This window comes from Ochotona curzoniae, unplaced genomic scaffold (assembly GCF_017591425.1).
Source record: "Ochotona curzoniae isolate NIBS_2020 unplaced genomic scaffold, NIBS_Ocur_1.0 patch218, whole genome shotgun sequence".
In the NCBI taxonomy this organism is placed as follows: Eukaryota; Metazoa; Chordata; class Mammalia; order Lagomorpha; family Ochotonidae; genus Ochotona; species Ochotona curzoniae.
In genome coordinates this window covers 50,554-63,404 of record NW_024466771.1, presented here as the reverse complement: position 1 = coordinate 63,404, position 12,851 = coordinate 50,554, and the positions used below count along the sequence as shown (strand labels likewise).

The 12,851-nt window shown below is 44.0% G+C and overlaps 1 protein-coding gene across 6 annotated transcripts in view; it reads right to left on the bottom strand.

Annotated features, from left to right (window-relative positions):
* LOC121166752 (SH3 domain-containing kinase-binding protein 1-like) overlaps positions 1 to 12,851 on the bottom strand; it is a 187,424-nt gene that overhangs the window by 136,526 nt on the left and 38,047 nt on the right. For 4 of the 6 annotated variants that reach the window (XM_040996028.1, XM_040996025.1, XM_040996027.1 and 1 more), the window contains exon 3: positions 6,344 to 6,473. In XM_040996028.1, the coding sequence (XP_040851962.1) occupies positions 6,344 to 6,473 (130 nt within the window). Of the gene's footprint in view, positions 1 to 5,759; positions 5,817 to 6,343; positions 6,474 to 12,851 lie in introns of all 6 variants that reach the window. The other 2 variants (XM_040996026.1, XM_040996024.1) reach the window with 1 other exon arrangement.

Here is a 12,851-nt window from a genome sequence, read left to right as displayed (position 1 = left end):
ACAGCGTCTGGGCCCTGTCACTTCTAATAGATGCAGGAAATCAGGAATGATCAGACAAAAACTAGAGAGGCATTGAGTGTTTCCAATTTCTGTAACATGATGGTGGTATACGCTTCTTTTAAACTCCGTCCTTTTCATCAGGTATGCTCTGTTCAATTAAAACAAAACCTGACGCACTCAAACCACGGCTGGCTATGTCAGAACATCCCAAAGAAACATCAAGGAGTGTTGCAAATGTTCTTGTTAGATTCCCAGCTCTTGAGGATTTTGATAACAAACACAGAGCAAGTAACAGCAATTGGTTTTTATTTGGACAAATTTGTACTTTGCTTAACCTTAATAATCAAGTCAACATTACTCCTGAGCAACACAGCCATGCTATGAGTAAGGCCCTCCAACACAGAAGAGCAGTTACCACCACAGTGTTAGAAAAAAGGAGGGGGAAGGAGAAAACATCATTTATCTTGACAATGGTCCTTCAAGTGCAAAAGAATCTCCATGTATTCTTCCCTAGGGTCAAGTGTGAGAATCACTGAAGTAGACCACGACCCTGAAGTCTGTGACTAGTCAGGCCTTCTGTGAAGTGCCTTGCCCACTGGCGGGCTGGGGTGGGCGAGGACACACAGGGACTCTAACCGAAGAGCCCGAGAGATGAGCAATTGGAAAGGTTGCAACAATGACTGATAGTTATCTGGTGAGGGCTGGCGGGGAGGGAATGTACCATCATTATTAGTCATAACAAACACTATTAAAGGGAAGAATTTTAAAATTTGAACACAAAATCATGTATTTATGAAAACATCTCATTTTGCCTGAAAGCCTGTTTTATAAATTCGCTAGCTGCTCTTCTTTGTTAAGAGAACATCATGCACAAGCGTTATCTAATATCATACAGAACAGGGTCCAGCGAGGCCACGGAGTGCACTGGATCAGCCTGGCTTCTCTTTTTAATGCTTGAGGACCAGTGAGTAATTTGCTGCTTATAGTTAATGAAATACTATTTCTGCATTATGGGACAAGTTTGTCATGTGTTTGCAAAAGCCATTTTCTTTGTCTTAGCTTGGCAAGTCACTGCATATCAGAATCTACTTTTTAAAAATACAGGACGAGGAAAATGAGAAATTCAATTCAAACTGAAAGCCCACAGTATTAGAAACAAAATGTGAGCTTCTTCCTTCTGAAGATCATGGACAATAAATGAAAATGTTTTTGGAGGAACAATTTTGTAAATGAATATTTCTAGTTGTATGTAATTATTTCCAATTGAATATCAAAAACATGTTAAAAACACAAAAGACACATTTTTGCCTTAAATGTGTGACAAAATATTATGAAACTGAGGAAAAGTCATTGCCACTAAGTGCAAATGGAATGTACAGTCAGGATATTCTGTGATTATAATACTTGGTAATTGTACCAATTCACAATATTTAGACAATAAAAACATTACAAAATTGAACTTGAAAAGGCAATTAGCTGATCATGATCATGAACTGTGCTAATGGCCGAGGTGACAGCAGAATGTGTGAGGAAGGACCGCATGTCATTCTGGCCCCAGGTCACGTACAACACCATTTCACTGGCTTTGTGTTGTGACCTGACCGTGGACTAACTAATCCTTAAATTCCTTTCCATTCCTAATGTCAAAAGATTTGTTCTATATTATTAATACAACCACTTGAATGATTTGCTTTTTAAAAACCAAATTTACGGGCCCGGTGTGGTGGCGCAGTGGTTAAGGTCCTCGCCTTGCACGCCCGGGAGCCCAAAGCTTTGGGACCCTGCACCCGCGTGGGAGACCCGGAAGAGGCTCCTGGCCTCGGATCGGCATAGCATCAGCCGTTGCGCTCACTTGGGGAGTGAATCATCGGATGGAAGATCTTCCTCTCTGCCTCTCCTCTCTGTATATCCGCCTTTCCAATAAAATAAATAAATAAATAAATCTTTAAAAAAAAAAGCAAATTTACTAAACTTAGTTTATCTATTTACAATATTATAATTATTATTACTACTGCTACTATTATTGTAAACTTTAGATCTGCTACACCAGAGTCTACTTCTTTCTTTGGGAGAAACTTTCTTGGTTGGCACCACTTTTCATGTCCTGATGACTGCCTAGACCTGGGTGATAAACACTGGCTGCTAATACTGAAAAAGCAAAACAAACCGACAGAAGCACCCGCACAGGGATTAGCCATCACCACCCAGGAAGCAGGAGCACAAAAAACACACGCTCACAGCCAAGTTAAACCAAATCCACTCCCTACACAACGGGGCAGGCACACAACAGCAACAGCCAGACTGGGATACTACTGTACAAACTGCTCAGGCCCTTCAGCAGAAAAAAAAAATTGCAAGACAAAAAAGAAATAACTAAGATTCATCAGCAAATCACAATGTCTGGATTTTATTTGGATTTATATTCAAATTAAATGACAGCCAAAAAAAATTAAAAGACAACTATTAGGGGAAAGTGAACATAAACCATATGCTTAATTATCATAAGAAATTGCTGTCAGTTTGTGTGTGAGATGATGACATTTTCGGACACTCTCATGAAGTTATGGGGGAAATGATATCAATCTGGATGACAAGTGGGAGGACTCTATGGGCTGGTAACTGCTGAAGCTGAATGATGAGTGCACGGGGGGTTTGCTACAGCACTGTGACTTTTGTGTATGTTACAATTTTTCCAATAAAATGCTCATTAAAATCTGTTCAAAAATTACATTTAAGGCTTCATAAGTTCGGTGAAGAGCAAAGATATTTTAAAGTTTAATTATGCAGCTAAATGTTCCTGCTACTACATAGCTATGAATTTTCTTCTGTGATAAAATGCTTTAGAAAAAAATCGGCCAATACGATTGTTGTAACTCCTTGACAGATGAGATGGCTCTGAACAAAGACCTAAGAAGTTTTGGAGATTTTTTTATAACCACCATATGTAGAAATATATCAGAGTCTGAAGAAAGCAAGTTCAAGCAATTTTCACCTGTCATTCGAAGATCAAAATGTCTGCTTGGAGTGATAAAGAGTTCAGGAAGCAGTTATGCAAGTCTTCTCATTCTCCAAGCAGTCATGGAGTATTCCTTTACAAATACAATATCAACGTTCTTTCTACTTTCTCCAAGTAAAAATATGAAGAGCATGAATATCAAATAAACATGTACACATACAGAGATGTGTGTGTGTGTGTGTGTGTGTGTATCAGAAGCAAAGAGATGTACAAAGACTCATTATACAAAAGGCTTTCCTTATATTAGTAGGATAAAGATTTTATCAGTATTAGGAAAAAAAAAAAAACCTCACCATAGTATCTGATAGCATTTATGAGGGGTTTTATGATATCATTATGGTCTCTGCAAGTTAAAAATATGGCACAGCATTAGAAATAAAATGTAATCCCAGAGCCATATATTAATTAAGTAATCACTGTGGAAAAATTAACTATAATTTGTGACTAGCACCAAATGGGCTGCTGTCAAAGACCCCGAGGAGTTACACTAGAGTGCATACCAGAGTCAAAGCAAACGATGACGTGTCTTTCTGTGTGCTGACTGCATTTTGTTTGTTTTTCAATTATATGATAAAAGTAAACAGGTACCTAGTATGAATTACACAAGATATTGTCACTGGGGAAACTGAGGGAAGGCAGCACAGGACATCCCTGCGCAGTCATGGGCTTAAGTTTGCAGTTTCCTAGGAATCAGCAATTATTTCAAAACAAAACGTTTCTTCTTTAAGCAAAGCACATCGAAACTGTAACCACCACTCTGTGGGGTTAGAGAACAAGCTCATTCATTGTAAAAGCAAAGGTTCAACACAGACAAATCCTACCGTTGTATGGGATCTGATCTCATTATACAAATTCTAACACAGTCCCATGTATGCAGAGGCAGCTCTCAAAACCGTGGCACAACACTGAGAGGAGCTGTTTCTCCCTTTCTGGGATTATTTCAATTTAGCAAGTTACAAGGACATGGCCTTTGGCCCCTTTGGGAAGGCCTGCTTTTGTAACCTGCTGCTGCCCAGACACACAGCAGCAGGCCCCTGACCACTTCCAGCACCTTTGACACTCACTTTCCGCAATGTAAGCTCCCTGGGGACAGCATTCTGGGCAGGCTCACCACTGTGTGCTGTTAGCGCCTTGGCAGAACCTTCTGAACAATAGGGCTCGACAAAGACTGAATAGGAGGTGGCGAAAATGAAGAAAGAAGGGTGGGCAGATCTGGGCCTGTGGACAGACAGATGCGGTAAAGTGCTCTCCTTGCCTTGGTGGCACACACAGGAGGATGCACACTTGTCAGGAGAGCACGGCCACGTTCCACGGGAGCCCCGCCGCTCAGCTCACACCACTGGGCTCACCCAGTCCAGGACCCGAAGGCACTTAAATGAGTGAATGTGGGAGCAGTGCCATGTGTCTACAAGAGAAACTTTCACGGATGGAAAGGAAGGCTAAAAGGCTGGACGACTGTTCCACAAAGCCACCCAGTCTGCCCTCATCAGGGCACTCCGGTGCCAAATGCTTTGAGCTGACTGGTCAGGCAGGAGCAGCTGGCCCTTACTGACCAGTTTCTTTCAGTAATCCAAAAACACGAGGCACTGGTTCGCTGACCCTCCAGCTCGGAGAGTGTAGGGGCAGGAGTGTAGCTGGCAGGGATGCCGGAAGTCAAGGCTGTCCCAGAGACAGGCCAAGGCCTCCGCAGACCTCCCTCTCCGCATTAGTAAATAATCCAAGGCCAGGCATGATGCTTCCTGGAACACAATATTAACCACTGAGCAATTCAGTCCTCCTTTCCAACAAGCCCATTTAACCCACGGTACCCATGAGATACGGTGCTGCTATCACAGAACTGATTACCAGGTACAACACTACTCCAGTGCACCAAAAACAACATCAGGGAAGCTAGAATTCTAGCTACCATAACTCCTGCCATTCTGGGACCGAGGTACCTCTGGCCTCTGGCTCCCACTCATTCTCCTGGCCGTGTCCAGGATTCACGTCTGGGAGAGTAGCAAGAACGCCGAGACACCTCATTTGCTCCAACACACCCTCTGGGCCTGCCGGCCGTACACTCTGGGACAAAGCTGGGTTCAAAGGCAGGAAAGCTGCAGTCCCTGGCACAGGAGGGGCACTGCCGCAGCCCCTGGGCCAATCAGCCAGTGCTACAGTTTGTATGGCATGCTGAAGTGAGACACCACACGAAGGCAGGTGCTTGTGTACTTCTTGGGAAACAACTTCACCTCCAAACTGGGTATTTGTCCAATGTCACAAACACAATGGGACTTCAAAAAGTCCCTGACACAACTGAATTAAAAGATAAGTTTATTGAGTTGAGTGCAAAAAATATAGTGAATTCCATGTGTAGCTTTTCACAGAGCCTTCAAATGCATGGCTTGTAACACTTTTTTTTTTTTTTCACAAAATAAACTCATGTTATAATTCAACTGTGCCAGGAATTTTCCAAGTACCCTCACAAAAAGATATAAGCTAACAAGAGACCAGTACTAAAGTCAATTTTTTTTTCCCAAATGAAACAGGAAGATCCTTTGCAATGATTTTGGCACGACAAAGCTCTCCTCCTCTCATCAGACAGCAACGTTTGCAAGCCCAGGCAATGCCGCACCATCAAGACACAGTCGAGTCTCCTACAACATTCACACCCATGACCCTGGCTCAAGACGGTACAAGAGATAGACAGACGCCCACGTGCAAAGGTGGGTTAGCGACTGGGAGAACAAAGCTTCCCGGTCCTGACCTTTGGCTCCATGAGCTGGAAAGGGCAGCAGAGAAGCTGGAGGGAGACCTTCAGGCCCTGGAGAAAGAAAGACCTGAAGTTCGTTCTCACCATTGCGCAGATACACATGCTCACCCACGGTGGGATCTGGACTCTGACTCAGTTACCATGTCATTTTGAAGGAAATTGGCATGCACTTATCCTCATAGCATCACCTGCCACCAATTCTTTTGGGTCACTGTCCTCCAAGTTCCTCAAGGGAGGCTAACAAACGTTGACAAACTACTTTGGTTCAATTGTAAATATAATTATGAACTGCTAGTAAGCCACATTTCGAAAGCGTATCCAGAAACAGCAACGTGGGCCACCCCAGGAGCCTGTTACCATGGCATGAAGCCTGCAGGGCACCTATCCGGTGCAGTACAGAATGCACAGTGGGAGACTTACTGAGCTGCAAATGGAGTAAGGTAGCATAACCAAGAAAATATTGGTGAGTTTTGGTCACAGCCTCTGTCCCGGCAGAGGATACGGAAGGGAAGGGAAGTTACAGCACAGCCCAATCACTGCCCCTCCCTTCCCTGGCCTGAGGGGGTGGACTTCCTTACTTGACTTGGACAGCTGCTCATCCTGGGAGAGACCAAGCTCATCCGACTCTCCCGACAGCTCTTTGATGAAGTTGGAAGGAAACATTCCAGTCTTCCCATTGAGAACACCTTCCCACCATCCTTCCTCCACCTGTAAAGATGTAAAGAACAGAGCCACAAGGTTAGACACAGAGGCTCCTCAGTTTTGTCTCCCGTCTGTATGGTACAGTACACACGGTCCACACACAGAGAAGCAGATCTAAGGTGTAAAGCCAACAAGGATAATGGCGGACACTTGACCTAACAGCTAAGACATTAGGTTACCATGTGCACAGAGTACACGGGAATGCCAGGGCTTGACCTGATCACAGCGTGCTGCTACTGCACGCCATGTGTGGCAGCGGGGGTGGCACACGTAACTGGGTTGCCGCTACCCAGGTGCAAGACCTGCATTAGCTCCAGCCATGGCAGGCATCTTTTTTGAAGTCGCCATAGAAAGACAAAGGAGTACCTATAGTCTGCAGATTCGGACTAAGGAGTGAGGAAAGGGGCTAACCTGGGGTTCCTAAATACAAATAGCAAAAAATTAACACTTCATTTTCATTAGAAACTCAACTAAAATCTGGCATTTTCTTTGCTGATGAATGTATGCAACACACCAATCCTAAAACGACCTGTGATTCATCACCAAACAAACCAAGAGTATTTTTATATCATAGTATAGATATTATGCCTATCTAGTTACTACATCTGCTGGGAAGTATTTGCTATTTACTGTATTAATAAAGAAACGCAGTCTGAAATCGCTTCACCTTTGTAATAGACATAAGATAAAAAAATAAGGGAATGAAATAACTAATCAAAATTTGCTCTTCAAATAATTTGAATTACTTCAATATAAATGTTCCCCCTTATAACCATGTATATTTTCTTTTAGGTGTTTGGAATCATTCTTTAAAAACTAAAAATGGTTTCCTTAGACTACCAAAATGAACGAGACAACCTGATACAAATTGATAAGAATCCTTGAGCTCAAAACTCAATCAGAAGGAAAGACTTCTGTAGGTTTTGGAAGGTTGCTATAGATTACTCTAGGATGACCTGGAAGTGCGTTGGTGGGTTAAGGAGGGAATTGAGACTGTAGCTATCTGAGTAGGGTGTGCAGGCCGGACCTGGCTGGGCAGTGGGCATGCACAAGGCACCTTCAGACTAAGGCCCTTTAACATATATGAGCTGGCCCCTGTGTGATCACTTAGCTAGATTAGATAAGGGTTTTTTAAAAAATCCCAAGATTTTAATATAGAATCACTACACAAAATACACGACAGAGAGTAAGCTGCCTTTTTCGAGGGAAGTAAGAACCTTTTGAGAATGACTAAATTACCAGTTTGCTTTGTTATGACAGAAACCTGGAACCTTCGGAATTTTTTGGCCACATGCACATAATGTCAAGTCAATAAATATAAAGACTAAAATGAGTCAAGCCAAAAGGAAAAATGCATCAAGGACCCAGTTCAAACGCTATCTTGAAATTTGGCATTTGCAGCTCTGATGCAATGGTTCAGTGCCTAAATTCTTGCCTTGCTTGTACTGGAATCCCATATGGGCACCAGTTCATGTCCTGACTGCCCCACTTCCCATCCAGCTCCCTGCCTGTGGCCTGGGAAAGCAGTGGAGGACAGCCCAAAACCTTGGGACCCTGCACCTGTGTGGGAGACCTGGAAGAAGTTCCTGGCTTTGGAACGACTCAAACCTGGCTGTTGCCACTTGGGGAGTGAACCAGGAGACGCCGATCTTTCTCTCTGTATCACCTCTCCATCTGCAAATCTGCCTTTCCAATAAATATAAATAAATCTTAAGAAAAAAAGAAATTTGGCAGTTGTGTGACTTTTATTCAAATCCTTCCATAATTTATATACTTCACAGCTGTCCGTTGTTTTTGGTAGGCCCCTCAATCCTAGTAGAAGCAGACACACTGTGAGTCCACCCGAGGGGCTGGGAATTCATAAGTGTACAGATTTTCTCAGACTTTCATGTCCTACAAAAAAAGTGAGATTCCATCCAGGCAGAAAGGCATGACTCAAAATGAGCCATGCCAGGTAAAAAGATGAGAAAATATTACAGGTTAGCATGCATAAGCTGTTGAATAAAGTCAAGCCAAGGTCTTGGAAGCTCAAGGACAGCTTTGAGGGGAAAAAAAAAATCAAAATTAAGGTAGATCTTTAAGAGTAGAAATAACAGGGGCCCGGCACAGTAGCCTAGCAGCTAAAGTCCTCGCTTTGCAAATACCAGGATCCCATATGGACACTGGTTCATGTCTAGGTGGCCCCACTGCCTGTCCAGCTCCCTGCTTGCGGCCTGGGAGAGCAGCTGAGGATGGCCCAAAGCCTTGGGGATCTGCACCTGTGTGGGAGACCTGGAAGAGGCTCTGGGCTCCTGGCTTCTGACTCAGCTCAGGCCATTGCGGCCACTTGGGGAGTGAATCAGCCAGCGGAGGATCTTCTTCTCTGTCTCTCCTCCTCTCTGTATATCTGACTTTCCAATAAATAAAATAAATCTTTAAAAAAAAAATTTCCCCTCCGATGATTCACTCCCCAAGTGAGCGCAATGGTCGATGCTATGCCGATTCGAAGCCAGGAACCAGGAACTTCTTCTGGGTCTCCCACGCGGGTGCAGGGTCCCAAGGCTTTGGGCCGTCCTCGACTGCTTTCCCAGGCCACAAGCAGGGAGCTGGAAGGGAAGCGGGGCTGCCGGGATTAGAACCGGCGCCCATATGGGATCCAGGTGTGTTCAAGGCGAGGACTTTAGCCGCTAGGCCAAGCTGCCGGGCCCAATAAATCTTTTTTTAAAGGTTAGAAATAAGAGCCATAATTAGGGGAGTATGTAAGACATCCCGGGAAGGGGTCCGCCACATGTTTCCACTATCTGTGAGGAAACTCATAAGATGCAGACTTGCAGAGTGATGACTCACATTTGCATGGTCACAGACAGCATGGACTCATCTATACATGACTGCCCAGACAAGCATGCAAGACTAACGCATGGCATTTACCAGCATTTCCATTGTTTTGTTTCTATGCCAACTCAACTCATACGCATTACTCTTTCCAGGAGCTTTTTATAGGATTTAGATGGTTAGGAAGATTATGCCGTGAGCCTGAATAACAGCCATCATGGGCTTTACAATGTGGGGTCTTTCCTGAGAGTTCTCAGTTACAAAGCTTCTTGCACCTAGGGACCCCAGGGCAGGAAGGGAAGTCCAAGGGTCAGGCCGCAGGCGAGCAATCCCTGGCCTAAAGCCTGACAGCACAGGGGGTCTGCACCAGGCCCACTGCACTCAGCAGGAAGGGGCCTCAGGAGTAAGTGGCTCCGGCCCAAGACCCTGAGAGGAAGCACTCCTGATGGCAGGATCAGCAGGCTGCCTGCTGGGGAAACAGGAGCATCAGCCCACTGCCGCCACTGCCTGGATCACTGTCACAGTCTGCTGAGATTGGCCTATAGGAAATCAGCAGAGGGCTACCATTAGCCACGGGGTGAGCGCAGAGGCACACAGTCTAGCCGCTGCTCAGTGGCAGCAGTGCGGGCCAGGCAGCACGGGCCTATGTGCTCTGAGAGCAGGAGCCCTTAATGGGGAGAACACATTCTGCCCACGTCCCATTGTAACCAAGTCAGGCAGTTCTAGAACTCACTGCTGTGCTCCACAGCCCAACTGTGACCCAGAGCTGCAAGCGAGCAGCTTCCATTTGGTTGTGTCTGAGAGACAAAGAAAAAAAGCTCGTAAAACAGCTTGCATCTGAATGCTCTGCAATTTCCAGTCAACAGCATCTAAGTGGGGTCAGAGCCCAAGGAGGCAGCGGCTAGATTTTAGTCCTGCAGGAGGTCGGCTGGTGAATCTTAACACTCCCACGCCTGCCCGCGGGATCCTGGGAAGACCAGCTGCATTTGTGAGGCACTAAGGCAAGAGGTAGGGGATGAAAAGGTCACCCTTGCAGGGCAGCAGCGAGAAACCACAGGTGCTATAGCTTTTTCATCCAATCAAACCCAGTCAGCAGCACGCTGGAGGAGTGGGTGTGAGCGGAGCCAGGGGAAGGAGAGGCGTGCCAGCGCACGGAGCCAGCCGCAATGTCTGCAGCCTCACCGCTCTTCCCAGGGCAGAGAAAACAAGCTAAAACACCTGACATGCCCAAATTCCCCTCAGATTTTTTTTTCAGAAATAACTTAATTTCATACTGTTCCTTTTCCCCGTGAAAGACAGAGGGGGGAATTTTGAAATTTTTAAAATCACTAGGAAAATGGTGTTTAATTTTTACTTTTATTTGAAAGGCAATTACAGAGTGAGAAGGGGAGACAGAGAGAAAGAGAGCGAGAAAGGACTGCAATGGCAGGGGCTATGCCATGCCAAAGGCAGGAGCCAGGAGGCTTCCAGGTCTCCCGTGTGATGTACGGCAGCCAAGACCTTGAGTCAGCCTCCACTGCTTCCCTGCTGTCCTGGTCCCTCCAGATGAGCCCACGTCCTTAACACACACAAACTGTGCTTGCTAATGAGTGAATCTAAATGCTTCTTCGCATCTTTCCTTTCTTCCAGGGATGCTTCTCCCTCACCTGCAGCGAGTGTGACACAGGCCAACTCCCCCTCACGCCCCTCTGGGGACCTTCTGCAGCCTGTCTCGCTGGCCTGAGGAGCGTTTCAGCGCATGGATTCTGTCACTCTCTGAATCCCATCAATACGGTTTCTCTGGCACTGAAGCACTGCACACTCAGCTAGAACATCTACTATAAATACATTTAAATTTGCAAGTGTATTATTTTTATATGGCTGCAGCCTGTTTTATATTCTAATGACACAAATCAAACACTTTCTCCTCTAAACATGGTTTCTCTCTCCTGAATATGAATACTTGATTGTCTCAGTGTGTTAAGAAATCAGAGGTGTGCCCCGAAGTTGTTTAGAGAAATAATTATGAGATCATTTAGGCTTTATGAATAATGAAACTACAATAAAAAAAATTTTAAGTTAACACTTTTTTTTGGAAAAGAGATATAAACCTGTCTAAAATGAGACAATACTTTAACAAGATTTTAAGTATGTCTTGGCACCTATAAAGCAAACACTCTTGTAAATTTTTATTTATTTTATTATTTTATGATACAGTTCCATAGGTGCTGGGATTTCCACCCCCCCACACACACACACTAATCTCCCCTGTATTAGTGCGGTCCTTTCTAAACAGTCCTGAGTCCATCATTGTGCTATGTAAGTGCGTCCTGACATTGTAGGCATTGACAACGGCAGAGTCCAGCATCCTATATTTAACAGCTTCACTGGGAGTCCATTTTGGATTTGGAAGTTGAGATAATGCATACTGCATTGTATCTTTACATCTGGATATGACAGTCTCTATTACACTGTTACTATACATCCCCTTAAATGAAAAGCCACAAAACAAAATAAGCAGGAAGAAAAATAGAAAATTACAACATGAAGTTAAATAACATGCTCCTGAATAACCAATGTGCCATTAAAGAAATGAAAATCAAAAACCTTGAAGCAACCAATGCTACTACATGACCTATGAGTCAATGAATAAGAAAAAAACATTTTTGAAGAAATGAAAATAAAAACAAAAATATCAAAACCCATGAGATATAGCAAAAACAGTATTGAAAGGGCTATTGATCTTGTGTTTTGCATGAAGGCTGCCTTATATCAGAGAGAACATATGGTATTTGTCCTTTGGGGATTGACTTATTTCATTGAGCATAATGATCTCTAGTTGGGACCATCTGATTGCAAATAGTAGAATTTTATTCTTTTTAATGGCTGAATAGTATTCCATGGAGTAGATGTACCAAAGTTTCTTTATCCACTCCTCTTTGGATGGGCATCTGGGTTGTTTCCATGTCTTTGCTATTGTAGATTGTGCTGCTGTAAATACAGGATTACAGATCCCTTTCTCATATACAGATTTCATTTCTTTTGGATATATTCCCAGAAGTGGGATAGCTGGTCACTTTTCAGTTCTCTTAGCACTCTCTATGCTGATTTCCATAGTGGTTGTACTAGCCTACACTCTCATCAACAGTGAAGGAGGGCACCTTTCTCCCCACATCCATGCCAGCAGGTGTTGCTAGTAGAGTTCTGAATGTAGGCCAATCTCACTGGAGTTAGGTGGAACCTCAATGTGGTTTTCATTTGTATCTCCCTGACAGCTAGGGAGCCTGAGCATCTTTTCATATGTCTATTAGCCATTTGAATTTGTTCTTTTGAAAAATGTCTGTTCATTTCCTTTGCCCATTTCTTCACAGGGTTGTTTGTTTTGCTTTTGTTGAGTTTCTGAAGCTCTTTATAAATCCTGGATATTAGTCCTTTATCAGTTGTATAGTGTGCAAAGATTTTCTCCCATTCTGTTGGTTGCTTCTTCACTTTGCTGATCGTTTCCTTTGCTGTACAAAAGCTTCTCAGCTTGATATAGTCCCATTTGTTTATTTTGGCTTTGACTGCCTGTGCTTTTGGTATCTTTTCCAAGAA